The 27,852-nt window shown below is 36.3% G+C and overlaps 1 protein-coding gene across 6 annotated transcripts in view; it reads left to right on the top strand.

The window, feature by feature from the left end:
* Positions 1–27,852, top strand: part of BMPR1B (bone morphogenetic protein receptor type 1B) — a 229,985-nt gene that overhangs the window by 149,263 nt on the left and 52,870 nt on the right. For 4 of the 6 annotated variants that reach the window (XM_040237824.1, XM_040237825.1, XM_040237828.1 and 1 more), the window contains one exon: positions 26,006–26,165. In XM_040237824.1, the coding sequence (XP_040093758.1) occupies positions 26,023–26,165 (143 nt within the window). In that variant the 5' untranslated portion in view covers positions 26,006–26,022. Of the gene's footprint in view, positions 1–15,491; positions 15,903–26,005; positions 26,166–27,852 lie in introns of those variants that run through there. The other 2 variants (XM_040237823.1, XM_040237827.1) reach the window with 2 other exon arrangements.

The following is a 27,852-nucleotide window of genomic DNA, read 5'->3' as shown; positions in this document are numbered from 1 at the left end:
CTGGTGAATGTGATAAATATGGACAGAGAGCTGGAAAGACAGGTTGAGTCAATTAATTTTTCTTTTTAGGTTACTGGGCCTTTGTTGCTGTTGGCAGGCTTTCTCTAGTTGCAGCCAGAGAGAGCTCCTCTCTAGTTCCACGCAGTTGTCTCATTTCAGTGGCTTCTCCTGCTGTGGGGCATGGGCTCTATGGCATGCAGGCTTCAGTAGCTGTGCTCTGTGGGCTTAGTTGGCCTGTGACGTGTGGGATCTTCCTGGACCAGAAATCAAACCCGGGTCCCGTGCATGGCAGGTGGATTCTTAACCACTGGACCACCCGGGAAGCCCAGGTTGAGTCAATTAAAGTACCTTGGATGCCTTTTTAAGAACTTTGGAATTGGAACTTTTAATCTCGCTTCAGCTTTTTGATTTTCGCAAGTTTATGCATGTGTATTGCTATTTTTAGATTACAGTGAAAATAATGACCTTGGAAGTGGGAGAAAGATCAGAGATTTAATTGTTTGTATGGCACAGCAAATCTGTCAGCTCAATCCTAAGACTTTATATCTGAGCCTTGGTCATTTATCAAAATGGAAATAATTATACACACGTTGGTAACTGTGGTGAGAATTATACAAAAATGTGTGAAAACTCTGAAAAGGGTGTTTTGCTTGTGGTAAGTACTCCATAGCTTGTTTTCTTTAATTTGTGGCTCATTTCAGCAATTTTTATTTACTTTCCTGAAGCATACAAATCACATTGTGATAGCCTTTGTATACAGTAAAGGGTTAATGGACAAGCCACTTTCTCCATGCAATCTTTAGATTGTCTTCTCATACATTTTAAAGTGAGTGACCATATTACCTCTATGTTGTTTTAACTTTCTTCCTTTTAAAAACATAGGACATTATAGAGTCTGGTGAAGTTAATATAACTGGCTGTATATGATTATATATCAACGAAGATCTGATATACATGATTAAATTTAGGCGAATTTTAAAATTTCATACCACTGGATGTTATAGAATGCCTATGTGTATAATTTCTGGATCTGTTTAACACACATACGTTTGTTCATGTAAGTATCTTGCAAAGTGTAAGTTCTGAAGATATAGAATATTGTTTAAAAATAGTAGCTAATGCTAACAGTTGATAGCAACTTGAATATGACATATAAGTTGTGCTATTTTTAAGATGTGTGCTCAGTCGTGACTGACTCTTTGCAACCCCATTGAATGTAGCCTGCCAGGCTCCTCTGTCTGTTGGATTTTCCAGGCAAGAATATTGGAGCAGGTTGCCATATCCTTCTCCAGAGGGTCTTCCTGACCCAGGGATCTAACCTGTGTCTTCTGCATTGGCAGGCAGTTTCTTTGCCAATGCACTATCATGTAAAGTGCTGTGAAGGCAAAGTTGATATGACATAGTAAACAAACCTTAATGTGAGTAAGTATTGTTGGTATACTTCATGAGTTGCCTAATGTTCTATAGTTTTTTCTTTGAACAGTGCTACATTTATTTATCACTGCTGGCAGGAGCCATGCTAATGGAGCTTCCATGTGATTTCTTCCAAGTAGTGAAACTAATTTAAAAAACAAATTATAAAGTGGTTAAACTTGTTTGAAAATTAGAAATATGAATTAGTACCTGTAGGTAGTACCAATGATAAATTCTAGAAATAGTTATGTGTACATATTTTATTCCTCCAGTCACTTTCTTTCTTATACACCTTTTAAGAGTTCTTTTAATTTACAGTTATTACAGAATATTGGCTATATTCATGGTGTTGTACATCCTTGAGCCTATCTTACACCCAGTAATTTGTCCCTCCTGCTCCCCTACATCTCCCCTACCTGGCCCCTCCTGCCCCTCCACACTAGCAGTAACCATTAGGTTTTTCTCTAAATCTGTATCTGCTTCTTTTTTGTTATATTCACTAGTTTGTTGTATCTTTTAGATTCCACGTATCAGTGATATCATATAGTATTTGTCTTTCTCTGTCTGACTTAGTTCACTTAGCATAATGGCATCCAAGTCCATCCGTGTTGTTCCAAATGTTAAAATTTGGTCTTTTTTTATGGCTGAGTAGTGTCCATGGTATATATACCACATCTTCTTTGTCCATTTGTTTATTGATGGACACTTAGGTTGCTTCCATATCTTGGCTGTTGTAAATAATGATACTGTGAACATTGGAATGAGTGTATCTTTTCAAATTAGTGTTTTTGTTTTCTTGGATATATACCCAAGAGTGGAATTGCTGGGTCATGTGGTAGTTCTATTTTTAGTTTTTTGAGACACCTCCAAACTGTTTTCCATGGTGGCTGCATCAATTTACTTTGCTACCAACAGTGTACAAGGGTTTTCTTTTCTTCATATTTTAGCCAGCATTTGTTATTGATGTTTTTTGATGCTAGACATTCTGACAGGTGTGAGGTGATTCCTCACTGTGGTTTTGATTTGCATTTCTCTGCTGAGCATCTTTTCATGTACCTGCTGGCCATCTGCATTTATTTCCTCTTTGGAAAAATGTCTATTCAATTCTTCTGCCCATTTTTTAATTGGGTTGTTTGTTTTTTTGATGTTCAGTTCTGTGAGTTGTTTATATATGTTGAATATTAATTCTTTATCAGTCATATCATTGGGCAAATCTTCTCCCATTTAGTAAGTTGCCTTTTTGTTTTGTCAGTGGTTTCCTTTGCTGTGCAGAAGCTTTTAAATTTAATTAGGTCCCATTTGTATGTTTTTTATTTAATTTCCTTTAGGAAAAGGGTCAAAAAGTTATTGCTGTGATTTATGTCAAAAAGTGTTTTGCCTAAGTTTTTCTCTAGGAGTTTTATATTATATGATCTTACGTTTGTATCTTTTATCCATTTAATTGCTCTGTTCTATTGTGTATGTTCTATTGTGTGCTCAGCTTTCTTCACAGTCCAACTCACATCCATACATGACCACAGAAAAAACCATAGCCTTGACTAGATGGACCTTTGTTGACAAAGTAATGTCTCAGCTTTTAAATATGCTATTTATGTTTTCAATTTTTAAAAGTGGAAATTTTACCAAGCAGCAATCACAATTCTTTAAATTGGTTCTGGATTCTGGTAGTCACTTTGTAACTTAAGTAGCTGGGGTGAAAGATGTATCCTTTTCTGTGTTACAGACTTCACAGTTATTACCATCAAGTTTTAATCCATCAGTTCAATTCAGTTCAGTCGCTCAGTCGTGTCCGACTCTTTGCGACCCCATGAATTGCAGCACGCCAGGCCTCCCTGTCCATCACCAACTTCCGGAGTTCACTCAGACTCACATCCATCGAGTCAGTGATGCCATCTAGCCATCTCATCCTCTGTCATCCCCTTCTCCTCCTGCCCCCAAGCCCTCCTAGCATCAGAGTCTTTTCCAATCAGTCAACTCTTCGCATGAGGTGGCCAAAGTACTGGAGTTTCAGCTTTAGCATCATTCCTTCCAAAGAACCATAGATTTCCAGAAAATCAAGGCAACCTACATTTATTGGGAATTTACTCTGTCTCCGTCACAGGGCCTACACTAAGTGCTTTATATAGAACTTCATTCAATCTTAGCAATAACTACAAGAGAAGTAGACATGATTACTCCTATTTTCAAGATGGAGAAATGGAGGTCTAGAGAAATGACTGAGTTTTTCACAAGGTATACAGCTAATTAGCCAAGCTGGGCATGATCTCTAAGCCCATGTGTCCTCTTCTCTGAGTGCTGTCCAGGTTACACTGACATCACAGTCAATGTTCAGAACCTTCCTTTCACACTCCTATCCCCATCTTTCAGTCCTTAGTAACCTAAAAAGTAATTTACTTGAATTTGCTCCGTTAAAGTGGGGTCAAAGTCTTTCTTGAGCTTGAAAAGTATATGTAGAGGGGACAGAGGAAGTATCAGAAAAATTTAGCTGCATTTTCACATTCAGTTCAGTCACTCAGTCGTGTCCGACTCTGTGCGACCCCATGAATCGCAGCACGCCAGGCCTCCCTGTCTATCACCAACTCCTGGAGTTCACTCAGACTCATATCCATCCAGTCAGTGATGCCATCCAGCCATCTCATCCTCTGTCGTCCCCTTCTCCTTCTGCCCCCAATCCCTCCCAGCATCAGAGTCTTTTCCAATGAGTGAACTGTTCGCATGAGGTGGCCAAAGACTGAAGTTTCAGTTTCAGCATCATTCCCTCCAAAGAAATCCCAGGACTGATCTCCTTCAGAATGGATTGGTTGGATCTCCTTGCAGTCCAAGGGACTCTTAAGAGTCTTCTCCAACACCACAGTTCAAAAGCATCAATTCTTCGGCGCTCAGCCTTCTTCCCAGTCCAACTCTCACATCCATACATCACCACAGTAAAAACCATAGCCTTGACTAGATGGACCTTTGTTGACAAAGTAATGTCTCGGCTTTTAAATATGCTATTTATGTTTTCAATTTTTAAAAGTGGAAATTTTACCGAGCAGCAATCACAATGGAACATACACACACTCCCCTCTCTAAAATAACATAATCATAGGTATAAGATGAGTTAACATTGTAGCTTCCCTCACATTAGATAATCCTTGAAACCTTCATAATAGGGAAGTTGTTCCACAAGAGAGGAACAAGTTATACATGCCTGCCAGTGCCAGGCACTATTCTAGATGGTGAGGTTGTCATGGTTAAACCAAAGAGATATAACTCTTTCTCTGTTAAAGTTTATACACAAAATACATATTTCATTTGAGTGTTAGTAATAGCACATTTAAGACCTCATAATAGAAATACTGAATTTCTCCATACAATATGTTTAGGTGGGAAAGAAGATTTGCTAAGTGTATCCCTTGTATAAGACCCTTCAGTGATATAAAATCTAACTTTTCCTACAAACAATAAATGCTGGAGAGGGTGTGGAGAAAAGGGAACACTCTTGCACTGTTGGTGGGAAAGTAAATTGATACAGCCACTGTGGAAAACAGTATGGAGTTTCCTTAAAAAAACTAGGAATAAAACCACCATATGACCCAGCAATCCCACTCCTAGGCATATACCCTGAGGAAACCAAAATTGAAAAAGACACATGTATACCATTGTTCCTTGCAACACTATTGACAATAGCTTGTCATTCCTTGGTGGCTCAGATGGTAAAGCGTGTGCCCGCAATATGGGAGACCAGGATTCGATCCCTGGGTCAGGAAGATCCCCTGGAGAAGGAAATGGCAACCCACTCCAGTAGTCTTGCCTAGAAAATTCCATGGATGGAGGAGCCTGGCGGGCTATAGTCCATGGGGTCACAAAGAGTCGGACATGACTGAGCTACTTTACTTTCTTTTCTTTCTTTCTTACAATAGCTAGAACGTGGAAACAACCTAGATTTCCATCGACAGATGAATGGATAAAGAAGTTGTGGTACATATATACAATGGAATATACTCAGTCATAAAAAGGAACTCATTTGAGTCAGTTCTAATGAGATGGATGAACCTAGAGCCTATTATACAGAGTGAAGTGAGTCAGAAAGAGAAAGATAAATATCATATTCTAATGCTTATATATGGAATCTAGAAAATGGTACTAAAGAATTTATTTGCAGGGCAGCAGTGGAGAAACAGACATAGAGAAATAGACTTATGAACATGGGGATAGGGGAGGAGAGGGTGAGATGTATAGAAAGAGTAACAAGGAAACTTACATTACCATATGTAAAATAGATAGCCAAGGGGAATTTGCTGTATGGCTCAGGAAACTCAAAACAGGGTTCTGTATCAACCTGGAGGGGTGGGATGCGGAGGGAGATGGGAGGGAAGTTCAAAAGGGAGGGGATATACATATACCTATGGCAGATTCATGTTGTGGTTTGACAGAAAACAACAAAATTCTGTAAAGCAATTATCCTTCAATAAAAAAATTAATTTAAAAAATCTAACTTTTCTTAATTCAGAATTGGCTGTTTCCTGCAGCATGAAGTAAAAATGGCTCTTTGGAGATCAAGAGACTTAAACTATGTTCAGATCAAGACATGCACATAGTTAAAGTTAGAGAAAAGCTTGTCTCATCGTGGTCAACCTCTGAGTATTCAATATGAAAAAAACACAGAACCATGCAGAAGAAACGGAAAATCCTGACTATGATAGCTTACAACCAAAAAGCAAAGCAAGCAAATATCAACCAGAACTAATTAGTGCCACATTTAACAAATTCTTCTTCTCAATTGCTTTTCTGAGAATGTGAACTTTGTTTACCTGTTGATTTTACTTTCATATTAATGAATCACCTTTTGTTTTTCTCTAGTGTGTATCAGTATTTCATAACTGGCAGCATCTAAGTGGTGACAGCTTAATTTTCAGTGCTCCGTGTCATTTATGTTTTCATTGATCTCTAAATTTATATTAATAATCGCTTTCATATCTGGCACACATAATATTTTTGTGAGCTATCTAGTGTTTCCAACTGAAAATCTCTCCTTAGATCTCAAAGGGTTCAATAATATATATATATATATACATTTTTTTTTACTCATTTTTCCTTCTTAAAATTATCTCTTATGCTCATTCCCTTCTCTTCCATTATTGTTAAAATTTCTTAGCTTATCTTAATATATACATACATTTTATATATCTAGTGACCAATAGTTTGTCATCTAGTATGGCAGTTCTCAAAAAATGATTCATAAAGATAGTAATAAGATTTATTATTAACATTTTCACTGATGATACAAAAGAGAAATAGTGGTTAGACCTGTTGACAGAACCTTAGTGCAAATGCAGACAGGGCATCAAACTGTTCCTCACTGCCATGTATTCACAGTAAAATCAAACCATCAGGCACACCAATTGACCAAACACCAAACCAGCTAACCAAACACCCACCACCCAACACCAGGCAAAAAGCTTTATTGTTATTTAATAATACCTTGATTAGATAATATACTGAATGAAGCTGTTAAAATTATGATGTTTATTAAACTCCAGCCTCTGAGTGTATTTCTTTTTAATATTCTGTGTGACAAAATGTAGAGAATACATAAAGAAATTCTTCAGCCTACTGAAGATGATGGTTACTCAATGACTTTTTTCATGAAAGGCAATTTTTACTATAAAGAATGACTGACAGACAAACTGTTGTTCTTCAGGCATGGGTATTTGCAGATGTATTCTCAAAAATGAACAGAGTGAGCCTCTCACTTCAGGGAAAACAACTGACAGTATTTATTGCTAATGATCAAATTCAAGCTTTCAAACAAAATTCAGGATCTGGAAGCTTGCAGGATTGATCTGCATAACTGAGTGAACCAAGATTTTTTTCCTCTGGACAACTAGTGCGCATTGTTTCATCTTCATGTGTGTATAAAAATCTATTCAAAGTGTATGACAGATTTTAATTTATCAGATTATGAAAATTTCATTGATAGGATTTCACACTCGACTCGAATCTAACTTTGAAGAGATGTCTACTAGTCCAGTGTTTGTGTAGTACTCCAAAATAACCACTATTATGAAAAAAGTCTACTAAAATGTAGGTCTTTTTCCAACTACATATCTGTGGCCATACATTCTTTGTATATGTCGGACACAATATATTGCAAAGGATATAATTCAGAAGCAGATACCCAGTTTCTTAAGTTCGACATTAAAGAGATTTGCAAAAATGTAAAACAGTACTACATTTTTCGTTTTTATGAAAGCATGTTAAAATGGGTTCCCGGGTGCCACTAGTGATAAAGAACTCACCTGGTGATGCAGGAGACATAAAAGACACAGGTTCAGTCCCTGGGTTGGGAAGATTCCCTGGAGAAGGGCATGGCAACCCACTCTGGCATTCTTGCCTGGAGAATCCCATGGACAGAGGAGCCTGGCAGGCTGCAGTCCATAGGGTTGCACAGAGTTGGACATGACTGGAGCGACTTAGCATGCACACATACATATTTAAAAACTGTTCTGTTTTAATTCCTAATTTAGTAAATGGTAGCTATTATCCATAATAAAGTTATGGATAAAAGTTTATTTATCCATAAATAAAAATATAATGTTCTTAATAATTTTTAATTAGGGGAAAGAATCTTGAGAGCAAAACATTTGTGAACCACTGTCTAGAGGAGTCATTGCTTTTCAGAGTCACAGAGCCAAGAGTTTACCTCCCACCTTTGTCTGCTGCTCACTAGTTTGTCTTCAGAAAAATAACCTCTCCAAGCCCTAGTCCCTTCATTTATAAAATGAACATTTTGAGGATTACATTATATGAGATTTATCAACACATAATTGGGGATAGATAAAGGCTTTTTAAAATTAAATACTTAATCCTTTTGAGACTCCTTGAAGTGGAAGTCCTGTAACTATGAAGTGTTTGAGATTTTTTTAAAAATTAAGAACTGACCTAAGGTCACATAGCTAATACAAGGCAGTACTGGGATTCTTATATTTTATTAAGATAGTATTCAATACCCTCTTTTTAGGCTATAGATGCAAAAAAGAATGTGTATCAGCAATGTGAAAGTTATGTGGAACCATACTACATCTGAAGTAGGAGGGAGGTTAGAGAACACACTTTCCTACCATCTCCTTTTACTGATAAGGACATTCAGGGCACACAAATATATCATTGTGACCCCTGAATTGCTTTGAACCTGAAAGTATTTTTAACATAATTTTTATCATCCTTTCTTACCTCCCATTCTTTGCTTGGCTGGACTAAAATAACTCAATTATCTTTGGCAACAACTATTCTTACCATCCCACACAGATGCCGATGAAAACAAAAGCACATAAAGGAAAAAAGAAGACAGAAAGGATATGGTAAATAACCATAACCTTCTGTGTCTACTGGCTGATCTGCTTTTATTTTGTTCATTATTTTGATTTTTTTTAAACCTTGAGAACTCAGTATTTGTTGGAAATTTAGCGGATGTAATTTTTGAAGGGGATGCTTGGGGAGACTTAACACTAGTAAAAAAGACAGAAGGACCCGGCCATGTTTGGAACAGGAGAATGTATATGCCAGTCAGCGCCAGACAACCCATCTCCGCAGAATAGGCTGATAAGACTCCTGGCTGACACTCGTTTGGTAATTTCTAGAGAGGAAGGCGTAGTTCTCTGCTACACACCCTAATGCTTTTCCTCCTCCTCACCCACAACCCATTGATACCTTATGGACACTGGCATTAAGGCTTGGTGCTGCCACTTGATTAGGGTTGTTCTTTCTTTCTTTCTTCATAATTTGCTCCCTTTTTACTATTACTTCATAGAATTGAAAACATGAACTTAATATACTCTATCAGAGTAAAATCCAGCCTTTATTTAAACATAGCTTGTATAAATAATCAGCTCAAGGGAAGTGAAAGTTATTTCCAGGCTATTCTATGTGTTGGTTTAATTTTAGAAATTCCCTACTGCCGTTCAGTTTGGGCTGTTTGTCCTGTCACCTTTCCCCTTTCTCTAGTAATAACGCAATCTCCTTTCACATTTATTCAAACTCCTTTTTCAGTAAACTCATTAATGCAAACCCACAAGCATACATAATTTAGTATGCATGTAATATTCCCTAAATATGTAAAGATAGACGTCAGCCTTTAAAAATCTGCCTGAAAGTAGATAGGTGAAGTCAGGGGCATCCATATATACCGCCATATTTATTACATAAAGTACGCGTACTTGTTATGAATGATTTTCTGTACTTGTTGCCAGATGGGCTTGGGTTGATTTTTATTCCTCCTGTCCATGACTAGTTAGGATGTTCGGCAGTGGGAGGTGAGATGCCCTTTTTCCAAAATGTTTATTGAGTTAGGGGAAAGCTGGAAGTAGTTAGTGATAGAACATGTAGTATTTTGGAATATTTGGGTCACCAGAGCAACCAGAGGAACTGCTTCTTTCTGCGCAGATTCTTTTCTTTAGAAACACCCACTGTCACTCTCTTTGTTACCCATCCAGGGAATGCGGTCATGGGAAAAGCAGTCGCCCTGTGGCACTGTTGTGTTATGCTGTTGACTCAGGGTCATTGCCTTCACATTGAGTTTCTAATCTAGACAGGTATGTTTGGCTGAGTCTTTTCTTGTGATCTAATTCATTCACTGGTATTCCTTCCACAAACATATCCTGAGAACCTGTGTTTACTGTCTATGCCTTATTTGGTCAATCATCACTGTGCTGGTTTTCCAAACAAAACTTTCTGGACATTCTGGAGATTTCCAAGTTGATAGCAAACCTCAGGCTAGAAATCACAATTCCTTCACCTGTTTGGAATCTAGTTATCCTGTTATACGTGTGACTTGGGCTATTGTAAGATGAGTTGGTGCTTGGTTACCTGTTTTGTCTATAAGTTACTACATTTTGGCATAATGGCACAAGCATCAGCATCTCAGGTTTTCCTTTCAGGGCTCCTTTGCACTTTCTTCCCAATATACTCATTTTCTCTTTGTCCTAAAATCCTTTTCCAGCTGGGCTGATCTAGCCTGGGAAAACTGTTCTTTGTTCATAACCCAGGAAGGAGCGGATGAAGGCAAACCATCCTCTGTGAGAAACTGGCCTCAGCTGTGCATCTGGGTGTGTGAGACCCAGCAGACAAATGGCAGAGTGGCTCCCCTGAGAGGAAAAGTAAGGATGAAAGCTCCCAGTTAGGATGTGTGTGTTGAGTGGAGGGGGCAAACAGAGACATTTCACACCTGGTGTTTCCTGTCTCCTCAGTGGGAATGGGAGGGAAGAAAGGAGACATCTGGATCTTCAAGAACAGTGGAGTTTTTGAGAAGCCACTGCGGGTTGGGAGATAAATGAGAATGGAAGGTAGGAAAGAGTCTCACATTTTTTTTAGACAGGACTATTCTGCACATACACTCGAGTGGAGGGCCCCTGCCTTTGTTTTCCCCATGCATTGTAGAATATTAGTGGTAAAGACTTCAGGGTTTGCTGCTACCAAGCAGAAAAGTAAAGCTGAGAAACTTGGCGTGTGTAGATATGCAACTTAAAAGCACATTGATCAGCCACTACCGATTACGCTGCAGAAGTGGAGAGTGCCCCGTGCATCTGCTCTGAGCATCAGCTCTTGGTCTGACTCAGACCCTGGATGATGGACTGAGTGTATATGTGTGTGAGAGAAAAGGAAAGGTTATATAAAATAGTAAATCTTTGGAATGAATGTTTATATGATTGATATGATTTTTTAAAGTCTAGATTGATATGTTTACCTCCCAATCATTAATAAACTCAGAAATCCATGACTATTAAGTCTTTAATCGTAGGCAGAATTTTTCTGATCTTGATTCATTTAATGGTAAGAATTTCCTTCTAGTCACTAAAAAAGATTAAGAACATGTCACACTTACGTTACTGTTTGAGTTTAATATAGGTTTTGAATGGCTAACTACAGTTTGTTGTTTTTCTTTTTTTACACAGGCACTGGTAGTTTCAGAATTAAAATACTGTTTCTATCTTTCTATCTTAGGCTTGGTCTCCTCAAGACCAGGTGGCTATTAATGTGAACCAGTTTTCCTTAAGCATTTGTTACTGATATCCTAACGTTTGGTTTTTTGTGGGTTGTTGTAGTTTTCATGATGTGACAAAAACTTAATGTTTATTGATATCAAATATTTTATTGTTGTTCAGCCTGCTGAATTGTCAGTGAAGTAGAACAGAAGAGGTGATATTGAAGAAAACATTAAAGGTTTGCTAAGAGGTGGCAATAAATGTGGTATTACTAGCAGAGATGCTTTTGAACAATACTGCTAAGGAATAGGTCTAATGAGATTTGGGATGTTGTTTAAAATTAGTCAGCATTAGTGTAATGTTCTTTCAGGGAGTGTTGGTAATGCCCGCAAGAATGTGTCAGTCGAGTGATCAGATTCCAGGCGAACCTTCAGTTGCTTTCAGTAGTTGACATAACACACACCTGTGTGTTCTCTTTTCTGACCTCAAAATTGTTTTGAAAAACTTCTGACATCTGGAAGTGTGAAAAAGAACAGATTTTGATTAGTTTTCTGACAAGTTGGAAGAATAAGTTCTAAATGTAGTATATTTCACTTGTGTGTGGTACTTGCAGAAAGTGCCATGTTTATCTCATAGACTTCTAATCAAGTATGGAATAAAACCTCTGAGTTACATGATAGATTAATATTTTTCTTGCAGCATTTTAACATGCTAGAGATGGAAATATGTATATACATACACATTTACATAATATTATAAATGTAGATGAATGAACAGTTGCACTCAGTTGTATTTCTTTTTCTTGGAAGGAGTCATTTAGGAATTTTCTATCAAAACAAACTGTTTGTGAATAGGAATAGTGCTGATAAGAAAACTGACCCAGTTCAACTTTAACTTTTACATAGTGACAGGTAAAGCTTTCCTTGATAACATATATTTGCTCAACGTCAGTATTATCATAAATGCTGTCACTTAAAAGAAAATATCAAGTATCAATAAATTTTCTTTGAACTTGAATTACTCTGCAATAATTTTGGTAACTGAATCAGTTGGTCTTTTAAAATATATGGTCTGTGTTTTATATATTATATTATAAAATAAAGTGCTTAATGATTTTGAATGCTCTGATATCCTAGATTGATTTTTATTAAATCTGCAGATTTTTCTTTTCACAATTAAGCTTCACTTGGTTTGGCATCAGCAGCTTATTCTTTGCAATCTATTTAATTGAATAGCTTCTGCTGTTTATCCTAAAATGCAGATAAATGGCTTTCAGCACACTGTTTATAGTTTAGTAGTTCCTGAAGTGAGTCAACATTATCTCCTAGCGTCTACATGTCATAACTAATGATCTCTCTGCTTATACTTTCTTGCTGGTGAGGAGACACTGAACTCTACAGAGGAGAAAGCCCTGAATACTTGGGGGTGGAGGACTTATTTGGGATGGGGCCTATTGAACAGCCTTCCCCCGCCCCCCCTTATTGGTATGAAATGGGAAGAGAAATATTTCCTTTACCATGATTTCAACTGCACAAAAGCAATCACAAAGTCCTGTATTCTGAGGACTGGGATGAAAAATTGGGGGGATGTAACTACTAGAGGGATTTGTTTTATTCCAGATTATCTCTCTAATTAATAATTAGCACAATTTTGATCCTTTCCTGGCCAGGCTGTTTGATATGATGGTAGAGAAGGAGAGCCACTAGGAAATTTTCATGTTACCACCAAATAGTTACTGTGGTTTCAGTGATGAAAACAAATAGTTTTTGGTCTGCAAAGAAAGATGAGAAGAAAGTAAGTAACCTTCATTTTTGAAAATAAATAACCATCATTTATCACAGTGAAGTCTATTCATTCTGAAAGAACGTCATGCTCTTTCTTTAAGGAAAAAACAAAACAAAAGTCAATGAGACTTCACTCCTACTGAGAATCAGCAGGCTTGATGGTTGTTACAGTTAAAGCTGACAAAGTTTTGCCAACCTCTGATTCATTAAAAAATGAGAGTTCTTGCCTCCCACACTGAATATCTGAGTTTTTAGGTAGAGAACAGGACCTTCATTAGGTGAACTTAGAAAAAGACTTCTTAATAACTGAAGAACAAATTCTTTAATTTTGGTAAAATATTTTGCTTGATCTTAAGTATTGTCAAAGTGGGAAACCTTCTAACTGAAGTGGTCATTTAAAATAGCTACTGTCCTTTTCTCCTATATTAATATTATTACTTATTGTTGGGAGTACTCTGGTAATTTAGAACATGATTAAATATATATTTTTTATTACTCTGATACTGAAATTTAAAATCATATACCAATTTATCAAAATATTCAGAGTGAAAAGAAAAACATTATACACAGAGATATGTCTGCCTTTTGTTGATGTGGCTGAGAATAACCATATTTGTGAGAGTTACTTGTAGCATCTTAGATTCAGGGGTTTTTTGGAGGGTTTGGTTATCTCGAGATACCGCATTGATAATTATTTTAAAAAGGAGAAAGAAAACATTTTTACTTTAGAATATGATGTATGGGCAAGTAATTTTTGGCATCATTGAGGAGTGACAAGTTGGATGAAGAACTACAAAGAAGGAAAATTTGAAGGTAAGATCAGACTTTTCAAAACCTGAGCCACTTAGTCTGCTAGGCTTTATACAATTACAAAATTTAAAAAGTAAGATTGCTTTTGAAGAATGTTTTGAAAACTGAAGCCATTTGTTTATTGAAAGAGGGAAAGCTTGAGAAACATCAGGCCAGAACGTTCCAATGTATGTCATACCCAGATTTAAGATAACAAAATCATTATAATAACATAGTCTCAGTTCAGATCTTTCCTTGGTGTTTCTGCTCAAACATCAATAAGACTTTTGCCTTTGACAACCTTATTTCAAAAAATCAAACAAAGCTGATGGTGGTTCAGAATCTCAATACTATTTTAATGGTCAATTAAGTATAATTTCAGAAAAAAAATTTTTTTTTACTTAAACATCAGTAGTCTATATATATTTTTTGCTAGTCATATAAGTACCCAGAGCCCAATTCAGTTTTCTTTAGTTCAGATGCACAGACCAGAGTATGGGAATAGTTAGGAAAATATTAATACAATGTTTTGTGGCATACTACCACAAACCTTGGTCCTTCTCCAGTTAGCCTCACAGTGTTATCTGGAACTTTAAATGCAGTATTATCTTTAACACTGCTGTCCAAATATAAAGGAAAGCTCTAAGACTTGTCAGATTCTAATGAGTATTTTTATATACTGCTTTTGTTAGTGGGTAATTAATGTCTAATTAATGAAAACAAAAAATATTGTTAAACATTTTAGTATATACTTTATATGTAAAATTTTAAATTGATATATTTTCTTCATTTCAAGTCTTTTTGTATATATAAATGAATGTTTAACCATCTGCTACTAGGAAAGGGTGTCTGGTTTTGGGGTAAGTTTTTAGATTATTTAAAATGGCATGGACACTGGCCTAGGGGACAGATGGTTTTGTGTTTATATAATAGAGTGTAAATGGAAAAATAGTGAAAATTTTGGTATGAGTGAATGGTCAGCAGCCCTTTTATGACAAAAGAACAACAATAACAGAAAAAATAACTTTTATTCACTCTCATGGATTAGATTTTAAGGTTTATGAGTTAGTGGCCATTTCTTCTTCACCTCTATGAAATCAGAGTGCTTTGTAGATAGCTTTAGTGTATGATAAATATTTCTTAAATCGATTTGGACTTGCCAACAGTTTAATACTGGCTAAAATAAATATTTTATGGTGTCTTAAGCCACCCATGATGAATAAGATAGTTGTGTTTCAAATATAAATTTTATATAAAAAATTCTGAGTCAAGTCCAGTGATATGGTGGGCTTAATAAAAAGATAAAATTAATGGTAATTATTTGGTTTCAGTTTTGCCAGCAAAAGGAATTAGACGTCTAGAATAGGTAAACCTCTTTAAAAAAAGATTTTTAAATGTTTGTGTAGTTGATCAATTTGTGAAGTTATGCTTATTTTAAAATAAACCCAAGAGTTGCATGTTGATGTACCATTCTAAATGTCAAAAGGATAATGTCAGAAATAGATTTCTAGATACTTGAATGTTGTATGTTTTTCTGCCTGGCGTATAATCAGAGGCAGCTTTCAACCATCTGGAAATGTTACATAATACACTGTGGTCAATGATTTTTTTCTTTTCTTTTTATTTATTTTTTTGATTCTAGGGTTTCTTTTCTCTTTCACCTTTCCACTGTCATATGCCATGTATCTTGAACATAGCTCAGTGCCTGACCAGAATAATCTCTCTTGCCAGCTCATAATCAAAGGGAGTACTGAGAAAAACAGCTGAGCTGTATTAGGCAACCACCGTCTGGCCTGCATTTCTTAACTGGTGAATAACACATCACAGGTGCAGGATTAGAGCTGCCTACGGTGCTGGGCTCTTTAGTGGACACCCCTGGCAGTTCTGTGCATCCTCCTCATGTCTCATCCCAGGGAACCTGGCAACGATCTTAGCAAGCGTACAGAAATTGCGAGTGAGTAGTGGGAGATGCTTTTTATCTTACAGAGGCTGTTTATCCCCCTCCGGAAACGTAAGCCAGACCAGTTAAGATTCTTCTGGCACACACAAAAGAGATGATGGAACTTAGTCCTTCTTGGCATAGAGGGTGGAGAACAGGACAGTTCAGGGGGTTCAAAAATTTTGTGCCTGAAAATTACTGTACATGACAAGCAGATAGTTTAGCTTGGCTGTCCCTGCAGTGTACGATTGAGGTTACTTTTAAACTGCTAAATATCGTGCATACATTATTTGAACTTCTGTGTTGTCTGTGTGTTGAAGTGGGGGCCTGTGTTTGCCCTTACACATTTTCCAGTACGGTCATGATTAAAATCAAGTGTTATGGCTGTGTAAAGTCTTTGTGGTATAAGTTGTAGTTTTTGACATAGTAAATTCTTTTGCTATCTGTGACATGTCAATTCATTGATTATCGAAGTCTAAGTTACTTTCTTGCAAGTACAATATTTACAATATAAAAATATTTTAAAGTATACATTTATGATTTAAATATTTGAAGGAATCAGTGTTTTGAAGATTTAGTTTCTAAATCATTTACTTTAATCGGGAAGGTTATAACTTATTTTACGGTAAAGTATACAGTCAGAGAAACTAAGGCAAGTATATTTTAGTAATTCATGTCATTTTTGCTATCTTAGAAAACTTTTCTATGAATCATAACACATAATTGTAAACAGAGCCATGTAAACAGCACTGCGGGTTTTGTATGGTTGTTTCTTTAGTTTTTCTGTTTAAACTCCGTATAATAGCTTTCTAATATTCAGATTTTGTTTCAATTCATTTTGCTGCAGGTTATCATTATTCCATGTTGTTTCATCATAGACCTTTAAATTCGCTGGTGATGATAGTAGTTAATATTAGTGTATTGTAAGTTAAGTTTTAAAATATACATATTCTATTTTATTCCTCAAACATTTAAACATTTGAAATAGCAATATATTTGCATTTTTAAGGTCAGTAAACTCCTCACTAAAGTATCCTTTAACTATTATCCAATTAGAGGATACAGAAAGGATTAGAAACAGAGAGAGATCCTAAATGCTTTCCAGGTTTTTTCTTTGGGGAAAAAGAATAGCATGAACCTGGTGATTTGGTTTCTGATCTATCTGGCTTCATTGTCACTTCTCTTCTTTACATAGATGTCTGTTCAAAGTAGTTTTACACATCAAGCTGTCTTGGGAGTGCTTTGTAAAGCTGTGGAGTAAATTTTGGTGTGATGGCAAGTAAAACATCCACTTTGATTAGCTTCAGAACTCTGTGAAACAGAGCACTGATAGAAACATCACCGAACAAAACCAAAGCTCCTGGCTTGGCAGTCTGCCATGTCTTGGTGGACATTATTGTCAAAGAGGCTGTGGTTTAGTTTCTTTTCCAAAAATGTGAATTTAAACAGACATACTAAGTATTTTAAAATACAGAGATATTTTTGACCTTTAAAATGATCCTTTTAGCTGTGACTATGCTTTTTTATGAATATAGATTCAGTTTGATGTTAAACTATCTTTGAACATGGTGGTTACTTACTTGTAAAGTTTATTATTTCTTATATTGACATTTTTACTAAGATACTTGTAACCATGTTGTTGTTTTCAAAGGTTTTTAATATCTGTGAACATTTTGCTTGAGCTTCTCAAAACTCAAAAGCTTTAAAACCTGAGGGAAAGGTATCTACTGTTTTACCCTTAAAAAATATAAATGTGATGTCCAAAGAACTATAACCCCTATTATAATCAATTATGATGCTTACTTGGGCTCATAACTCTATATTAGTTACCTGGAAAACAAATGTACATGTTGTATGGTCCCATTTCTGTAATATTTCACTTTTTAAATTATTTGCTCGACTCATAGCATCTCAGAATATAAAACACTTGAATTACTGAAGTTTTCACTTTTTACCCAGATGTTGTAGGGTCTCTGGGCAGAGCTTGCTCAATATAAAATGTTGAAAACATGATTGTCTTACAGAAGCTGAGTGATGTGGTGAGATGGATGTGTTAAGTATAGTGAAGAGAGAAACAATTGCCAGCAAATGGAAACATTTATAACAAAATATTTTATTATAAACGCCCTGGTTTCTATAGTGGTCCAGCATGTCTCTAACATGGTAAAACTAATGTGTTTTTCTTACCCTATTCAGCAGTGTCAACAATGAACCACTGAAATGAAACAACTGTCAGAATCCCTGGTTTTGGTGCTTATGTTTCCGTAAAAGTTATTGGTTGATTACTGCCACTCCTGGTCGTCTTCCCTCCTGTGTCTCCTACCTGAGAGTTAGTTATATTTGACAATTCCGTGTGGCGTTACGACATCCGTTTTATTGTTTGCATACACTGGTTTTGGTTTTCCATATGTGGTTGATTTATCTCACCATGTTCCACATGCAGTCGATTTGTCTCACCAGCAAGATTGCTCTGTTGCTGAAGGGACTTCCAGTGCTCTTGGCCATTGTGTTATGTAGATGGAATGAATTTAATGATTCATTTTTACCACAGGGAAAAAAGAAAATGAGTAACAATGTATTAGCCACGAACAAACTATCCGTGTTTCTTAAACCAAAAAGCTCAATATTTTTATAGACTTTTTGTGCGCAGTGATGAACCTAAAAAGGCAGTTAATGGAAATAACATAAAAGAAAGGGGAATTGAAGAAAAAGAGAAATCAGGATGAGAAAGAGGATAGGGAAAGAAGAAAAGGAAGAGAAGTAGAAACATTTAAGAGATGAAGCCTTAGAGAAAAGGAACAAAAACAGTGAGGGAAAGAGAAAAATATGAAGAACAAAAGCAAAAAAAAAAAAAAAAAAGGCAAAAAACAGAAGCTTTAGCAGCACAAATAACAATGACAATTTACTGTTATTCACTCAGTATGTTCAGGGAGCTGTGATAGGTGCTTTCTTTGAAATAGCTTGTCCAGTTCTCATAGCAAGCCAGTGTGTGCTGACACTCTCCACAGCCTCTGTTAAGTGACTTGCTAAGGCCACAGAGCAAGGCAATAGCTAAGCCGGGTTTGAACTGTTTTCCTCTATATCCTGGTCAAGTCTGAGTCCACTGCTTGGTGACCACACATGATACGGTTTCTCACTTGGCATTCCATGCCCTTCTATAGCATGCTAGCCCCTGGACTCACCACCACCAAGCCTCCCTTGTCCCTCTCGCCTATGACTTCTGAGAGCCTTGAAGGAGAAGGACACTCCTGAGCAGTTAATATCACTATTAATAATTGAAATTCTACTCTTTCTTTATAATCATGAGATTTTGCTTTGATATTTTTGTTTCTAAGTTGTATTTATATTTTGTTTTCAAGAGTTTAGGCACATATTCCAACTTTTTGTTAATGATTGAGTTTCATGTTGTTTATATATATATATTTAAGTTCTGTTGCAAACAGCATAGAAAGCTTGTTTGAAAATGTCTTAGTATAAAAGAGGGTTAGGCAATGAAAATTGAAGTCAGGACTTTTGAATGAATATATTTGTTAGATAGTAAATTAAATTATTAAATTGAGTTAAATGATTCAAGGTTTAGGTGATAAAAATAAGTTGTCTATTTAAACCTACTATTCAGGATGACTAAAGCTTGAAAATTAATATTATTTTCAAACTCTGATTCACATTTAATTCCTGTATTTTATAGGTTTTTATTTTTAACCAGTATACCCTTTAAACCAGTTTTAGTTGAGAAAGGAAATGGGCATTGATTCACATTATTTATTATCATAGCAGTGTGGATAGTGGTAGAATGGACCATCCTCAAAGCACTACTGGATAGTTCGGTGCTTTCGTATTTTCTTCCACTAATCTTTCTACCCAAGATACTTGAAGTACAAACTTGTATGATATGAATTTCAGTTTCTCTTCTTGCTCCGGCCTGCCCTCTGGTGAAAATGAGGTAGAACAGAGAAGACACTCAAAATTTTGTTAATTTTTGAGCTATTTGGAGATCTGAAGAGTAAAAAAAAAAAAAAAAAGAAAGAAAATGAGAGCAAAATAGATTCCTAGTAGATTCTGTGGCACCAGATAATTATATGTCATCTTTAAATGAATTTTGAAGAGTGACAGCTCTTTTTTAGTACATTGCATATTTGAGATTTAATTTTCTTGAATTATCCCTATTCATAAAGATTGTTCTCTATGTGTTATGTGGTAGTGGATTCTAATATTCTCTTCACTGTGACATATAAAACAATATGTATATCACAAACTTAAAATGAGTTATTGTATTTTTGAAATGACAAGAATGTTACCAAGAAAAAAAAAATCAAAACGAAGTTTAGCTAAAATTTACTTTAAGATATAGTAAATGTACTGTAGGATAGGGCTTCCCTGGTAGCTCAGACGGTAAAATGTCTGCCTACAATGCTAGGGACCCGGGTTCGATCCCTGGGTTGGGAAGATCCCCTGAAGAAGGAAATAGCAACCCACTCCAGTATTCATGCCTGGAAAATCCCATGGACCGAGGAGCCTGGTGGGCTACAGCCCATGAGGTCGCATAGAGTTGGACACGACTGAGTGATTTCACTTCACTGTAGGATATGACCTGTTAAGCCTTTGTAATTGAATGGGAGTCACACTGTTGCATGGTGATCATTTTTATTTCATGAAGTTTGAGCAATTTGCCTGAAAAATCTGGAAATCTATCTCATATGAAAATGTGTTGAAGTATGTTCTTTCTGTACTTGTTGAGAGTTTTTTAAAAACATAAATGGATGTTAAATTTTGTCAAATGTTTTTTCTTCATTTATTGATATGATATGATTTTCATCCTTCATTTTGTTAATATGGTGAATCGCACTGGTTGACTTGTGGATATTGTAACATCCTTACATCCCTGGAGTAAATCTCATTGCATCATGATGTATGATCTTTTTAATATATTGTTGGATTCGGCTTGCTAATATTTTGTTGAGGATTTTTAGATATGTTCATCAAGGATATTGACCTGTAATTTTCTTTTCTTATGGTGTCCTTGTTTGGTTTTGGTATCAAGGAAATTTTGGCTTCATAACATGATTTTGGAAGTGTTTCCTCTTCTCCTGTTTTTAGAAGAATTTGAGAAGGATTGATATTAATTCTTCTTTGGATTTTTGATAGAATTGTCCAGTGAAGCCATCTGAAACTAGACTTCCAGTTGTTTGGAGGCTTAAATTCTTGATTCAGTTTCTAGATCTTTCTGCTGCTGCTAAGTCACTTCAGTCGTGTCTGACTCTGTGCGATCCCATAGACAGCAGCCCACCAGGCTCCCCCGTCCCTGGTATTCTCCAGGCAAGAACCCTGGAGTGGGTTGCCATTTCCTTCTCCAATGCATGAAAGTGAAAAGTGAAAGGGAAGTCGCTCAGTCGTATCCGACTCTAGTGACCCCATGGACTGCAGCCCACCAGGCTCCTCCATCCATGGGATTTTCCAGGCAAGAGTACTGGAGTGGGGTGCCATTGCCAAATCTTTCTAATAGCTACATAATCTTTTGTGTACTATACACAAAAAATTAACTCAAAATGTAGTAAAGATATGAATGTAAGAACTGAAACCATGTAACTCCTCAAAGAAGACATAGCTGATAAGCCCCTTAACTTAGGTCTTGATAATTTTTTTGGATTTGACACCAAAAAAGACAAGGAAAAATAAATGAGAGGGACTGCATCAAAAAAAAAAAACAAAACAAAAAAACACAACAACTTCTGCACAGCAAAGGGAAACCATCAACAAATGAGAAGGGAACCTACTGAATAAATGAAAATATTTATAAGATGTATATCTGATAAGGAGTTGATGATCCAAAATATATAAAGAGCTAATACAGCTCTTCCCTGGTGGCTCAATGGTAAGGAATCCACCTGCTAATCCAGGAGACATGGGAGACGTAAGTTTGATCCCTGGGTCTGGAAGATCCACTGGAGAAGAAAATGGCAACCCATTCCAGTATCCCCTAGACGGAGGAGCCTGGTGGGCTACAGTCAGTAGGGTCGCAAAAGAGTCAGACACGACTTAGCAACTGAACAACAACATACAACTCATTAGCCAAAAAGTGAATAAAAAACCAAAGTCCTATTTTAAAAAATGAGCAGATGATCTGAATAGTCATTTTTCCAAAGAAAGACATATAGATGACCAACAGGTACATGAAGAAAACATTTAACACCATTAATCAATAGGGAAATAGGTATCGAAACCTCAATTAGATATCACTTCACACCTGATAGAATGGGTATTCTCAGAAAGACAAAAGATAACAAATCCTGGTGAGGATGTAGAGAAGAGAAAACCCTTGTGCATTTTAAACGGGTGCAGCCACTGTAGAAAACAGTATGCACATCCCTCAAAAAACTGAAAAATAGAACTACTCTGAGATCAAGCAATTCTACTTCTGGGTGTTTATCCAAGGAAACAGAAACAAACTTGAAAAAAAGAGTATCCACCTCCGTGCAGCATTATTTACAATGAACAAGATACAGAACAACCTAAGTGCCCAGCATGGGATGGATAAAGAAGGTGTGGTACCTTGTTGTACCCCTGACACTAGTATTGTATGGCAGTTATACCACACTTTAGATTTTATAATCTTTTAAAACTGTATTCTTAAGCTTTTAATATGAGTCTAATCAAATGTATTTATTCTCTTGCTACTGCTTCTCTTACCCCCGTCTCTATTTAGCCTCCAAATTATCACTCAATGACTTTAATTTTATCTTGTGATTGGAAATATTGTGAATTGTTTGATAACAATTCTCATTTCATAAGAAATTAACACATCTATACGAGTAACTGACTCCTAAGTAGTAATTGTACAATTCACATAGATTACTCCTTTGATTATTTTAGCAAAAGCAAATATAAAGAACTCTTTACCTGTCTCAGATTTGCATTTAACTATCCATTTATTTAATGCTTCTTAAAAGCAATCATTTATCAGCTCACTACTTTTAGTTTTTGGGTCACATTATATGAAGGTAGCCTTTATATGTTCTTTCAGTGTTGTCTGTTAACTCAGTTTGCAGAGATGAAATGTTTAATATGAGCTAACTGTACTTATCTTTTTGTTCTTGTGAATGTGGTTTTGTTAAAATAGCATGTATTTTGACTACATGTTAAAGTGTTAAGCATTTTAGAAAGATTATGCAGCAATATTTTATCTCTGCAATCTGTATAGAAAGGATGATTCTTAAACCTTCTGGTTAGCATGTTTTCCTTTCTAGTGTCTCCTCAAGATTCCTTTTATATTACTAGTTATTTAACCCTTTTTGTCCTTGTAGTGGAATTTTGTAATTAAAATGCTCTGTAAACTATTCGTTTGAACAAAAATTATATTTTAACAGTCTTTCTTGTCAGTAAATATACTTCTACATCAACATTTCAATAACTACATAGGAATCTCTTTTTAAAAATCTGATTATACCCCTGGTAGCTCAGCTGGTAAAGAATCTGCCTGCAATGCAGGAGATGCCGGTTTAATTCCTGGGTTGGGGAGATTCCCTGGAGAAGGGATAGGCTACCCACTTCAATATTCTTGGGCTTTCCTGGTGGCTCAGCTGGTAAAGAATCTGCCCGCAATGCAGGAGACCTGGGTTTGATCTCTGGGTTGGGAAGATCCTCTGGAGAAGGGAATAGCTAGCCTCTCCAGTATTCTGGCCTGAAGAATTCCATGGACTGTATAGTCCATGAGGGTCACAAAGAGTTGGACACAACTGAGTGACTTTCACTTTTTTTACAGATTGTTAATAAGCAATATTGTGAAAAGACTCTTTCTAGCTAAATTTTATATCATTATTTTATTTAAGTTAAAGTGAGAGAATATCATAAATCCTTTCTTAAAACACTTCTTACAAAATGACACCTTATTTTCAGTAGTTTGAGGATGATTCCTTTTCTGCCATAGACCATTCTATGTGAATATTCCATTTAACAACTTTTCCCATCAGACGGTAAATTCTGTGTATGTTTAGTTCATCCTACATACCTGGGCTATGTCTGAAACAAGGTAGGCACTCAGTATATATTTAAGAAGTAGACATATGTGTAATATTAATAAATGAATTTTTATTATTTTGTTTTAAAAACTTCAAAGAGCACGGGCCTGGTATGGAGGGAAGTGGGATGTAATAAGTTTTAAATATCTTGCTTTCATCACTGTGATTTACTTTGAGGTTCCTCAGGTCATAAAGTTAGTAAGGCTGAGAACCACATTATAAAAAGGAAGTCAGTGTGGTAGGGAGATATATAGACATATCAACACCCACTGCACCTGGATATCGAGCAATGCTAGGGCGTTTATGCAGGTTTTAAATACAGCATGTGAATGTGAACTGTGTTTTACTTCACTTTCTTTTGGAGTTTTCACTTATGGACGAGCACCATATTTTATAGAAATAATAAACACCTATCGGGATTAAATATTATTAATCTAGTCCTAATTTTCTCAAAGTGGAATTACACGTCATCTGTCTCAAAATCACATGGGGTCTTGTTGAGTATGCCTTCTCTTGGCTTACCTGAGACCTGTAGAATCAGAATCACTATGATGGCCCAGGATTCTGAATAGAACACACTCTTAATATATTACAGTTTGTATATCTTCTGCAGACTAAAATTCAAGGAACTGTTCGAGAAAGTTAGGTGCACATCTTACATAAATTTCAAAAATCTAATGAAATATTAGAATTAATGATTGGGGAAATTCTGATAAATTGATCTAACCAGATTATTGTTTTCCTTTTCAATTATTACTCTAAGACTTCAACTAATTGTTATAGCCCAGAGAAAGTCAGAAAACGACATCATAGATCTGTTTTTAAACTCCTCATTTTCTGATATAATAATGGTTGGAGGCACTAATTTGTAGTTTAAAAAATTGCAAGTGCACACTGTACATATCTATTGTGTATACTGGACTTCAAGAATTTCAATTTTTCAACCCAATGCCTTTCAGATACTATTTTTGTTGAAATTTTATTTAACTATAGACAAACTGGATCTGTTGTGAGACTTTAAATCAAACATTGCTCAGGGTGATGATTTCCACAGTGACAGAGCATGTAGGAGAACTTTTACCACTATGCCTGAAACTTAATGGGTGTCAATCCATGCTTCCTCAAGCATCATTATATTCCAAAGGTGGTGGTAAGGAAGAAAATATGAAAACAGTCTCAGTGATATGTCACCCTATGTTGTGAAACATTGTCTTGCTACTTAAAAGGTAAAAAATTAGATTTTTCCAATAGCATTACCTAATATTTATCAAGTAATAGTACATAACATACACACTCTAAATTCTTGACATGACGTAGGCGTTTATAATTATCTTCATTTTAATGATAAGAAAAAAGCACAATGAGATTATTTGTAAAGTTTTTCAGTGTCAACTAGCTGATAAACAATAAAGTGTGTTTTTGAACCCAGAAAAATATATCTCTAGACATTATGTCTACCATCGTTTCTTCCACTTAAACTGAAGATGTACAATCACTGCTAATAGGTAGTCCCTTTTGCTTGTAAATACTGATGAGGGAGATATATTTTTTGAAATATATCTTGATAATTAAGTTTCTCTCTTCCTATGAATTTCACAGATTAAATATTTCCTATGATTTCTTTAAAAAATACTTAATATACCTAAAGCAAAAAGACTAGTAGAAGTTTTGGGGCCCAAACAATCTGGATTTAAATCCTGTATTCATGACTTATTAGCTGAGTGCAGATCACTTAAATTTCAAATCTTAATTTTCTCCTCTGAAAATGGGAATGATAATATTTACTCACAGGATTACATACAGAGATAATCTGTATAATAGTGCATCATTGAACTGCTTGCACTCAGTCAAATACAACTATTATAGCTTAATGTAGAAGCTACTACTCTGAAAGGTTCATGAGAATTTCTAGTGAGACCTATCTATATTGTAGAGAAAGTATAGTTTTCCATATCAGAACATCAGAATGTGTTTTCTCTTTATATCTTTAAGTGTCACAAATCCTTACTATTTTGTTTAACATCATAATTCTTTGGACAGAAGACTGTGGCTGAGCTATCCCAAAGATGCTTAAATTAAATTTTTACTCTTTCTTCTTTTCAGCAAACTTCCTTGATAACATGCTTTTGCGAAGTTCAGGAAAATTAAGTGTGGGCACCAAGAAAGAGGATGGTGAGAGTACAGCCCCCACCCCTCGTCCAAAGATCTTGCGATGTAAATGCCACCACCATTGTCCAGAAGACTCGGTCAACAATATTTGCAGGTTGGTCATATCAGTTGTTCAACTCCAGTTTTCACAGAAAGGCATCCTTTTTTGACTATAGAATTTTAGGCTAGTGCTCCCAAGAACACATTTTGGGGAGTAGGGCCTACCTCCATTACCTGTTAGAGCTGTGGCTGTCTGAACTATTGAATCCCATTTTGCCCTGAAATGTTGTTCTGAAATCATTCTTCCACCAAACATCACTTGTGCACATAAATAGAGAGTGCAGATCCCAGGGTCCTTGTCAAGGAGCAGAAACTAATTATTTTCTTTCAAAAGACCTCAGCCCCCAAATAAATAAATGCAACAGCAGGAGCTGTCGAATGTGTGGGGGGTTTTGTTTGTTTTAATCATTTATGTTGATGGTGTTAGTATTTTGGAAAGAACGACCTAAGTTGTTGACTTCCCAGGTGGCGCTAGTCATAAAGAACCCTCCTGCCAATGTGGGAGATGTAAGACAGATTTGATCCCTGAGTTGGGACGATCCCCTGGAGTAGGAAATGGCAACCCACTTCTGTATTCTTGCCTGGAGAATCCCACGGGCTGAGGAGCCTGTTGGGCTGCATTCCATGGGGTTACAAAAAGTTGGGCATGGCTGAAGTGACTTAGACCGAGTGACTGACGCTGTCACTGCCAAGCTGTTAGGAATATTCATAAACTCATTCTGGGAAGCAGTGTAGTAACAGAGCTTATATGAGTCCACCAGAAGTTAGAAAGACGTTATGAAAGTACCCAAGAATGGGCTCCTTGGTAGGTAATCAAGTTTGTATAAAAACTTTCAAATATTTGAAACTAGGCTTTTTGCTTCTTTCTTCCTTACACATCATGATGCAGCTACACCCATCTCGTTGGTGACTGTCCCCGCATTTATTCCCCTTGGTGAGGTCAACAGTAGATATAGAGGCTAGAGTATGCCCAGGGAGAAGTGGGTGAGATAACAAGACAAGTGTGGGTCTCAGGAGCTGAAGTGTCAGAGAAGCAGAGTCTCCCCCGAGGAGGGTAATGGACCCAGATAGGGAGCTAGGCTGCTGCTGGGCTGGAACTCTGGGCAGAATATCTGGGCAGCTGTTTAGGACCTCTAGTTCCCCAGGAAGGAGCATAAAGCTGAGCTGAGTGTTTTTTCTTTCATACTGAGACTTTTTTTTAAAAAAAAGCGTCTTATGAAGTGGGAACTATCTAATAGAAGCTTACCAGTGTATCCTAAAATATACAGTTCAAGTAATATGAATTGACAGAATGACACAATGAGGAGATTCAGGTGTATTAATAAATATGTGTCTCATTTAATCAGCACAACAATGCAGTGTGATAGAGAATGCTCATTTCTTACCCTTAGACCTAAGGAGTTCAGGGCCCAGAGAAGCCTAGTAATTTGGCCCTTGTATGATAGCACCAGGTTGGAAGAATTACTTTAAGTCTTAAACCAAGATAAAATGATTCCAAAGCTCAGACAGTATTTCCTAGGAAATGCTTGCAGTAAGCAGAAAAAAGTATCAGAAAAATCACACAGAGTTTTCTGAAGAAGAGCAGCAGGAATTAGCATGTTAGGGAGATATTTTACTATTTTGTCTCAGTTCAGTTCAGTCACTCAGTTGTGTCTGACTCTTTGCGACCCCATGAACCGCAGCACGCCAGGCCTCCCTGTCCATCACCAACTCCCGGAGTTCACCCAGACTCATGTCCATCG

This window comes from Oryx dammah, unplaced genomic scaffold (assembly GCF_014754425.2).
Source record: "Oryx dammah isolate SB20612 unplaced genomic scaffold, SCBI_Odam_1.1 HiC_scaffold_3, whole genome shotgun sequence".
NCBI classification, from domain to species: Eukaryota; Metazoa; Chordata; class Mammalia; order Artiodactyla; family Bovidae; genus Oryx; species Oryx dammah.
Note: the sequence above shows the minus strand (reverse complement) of the source record. Positions and strands in the feature narration are given on the sequence as shown.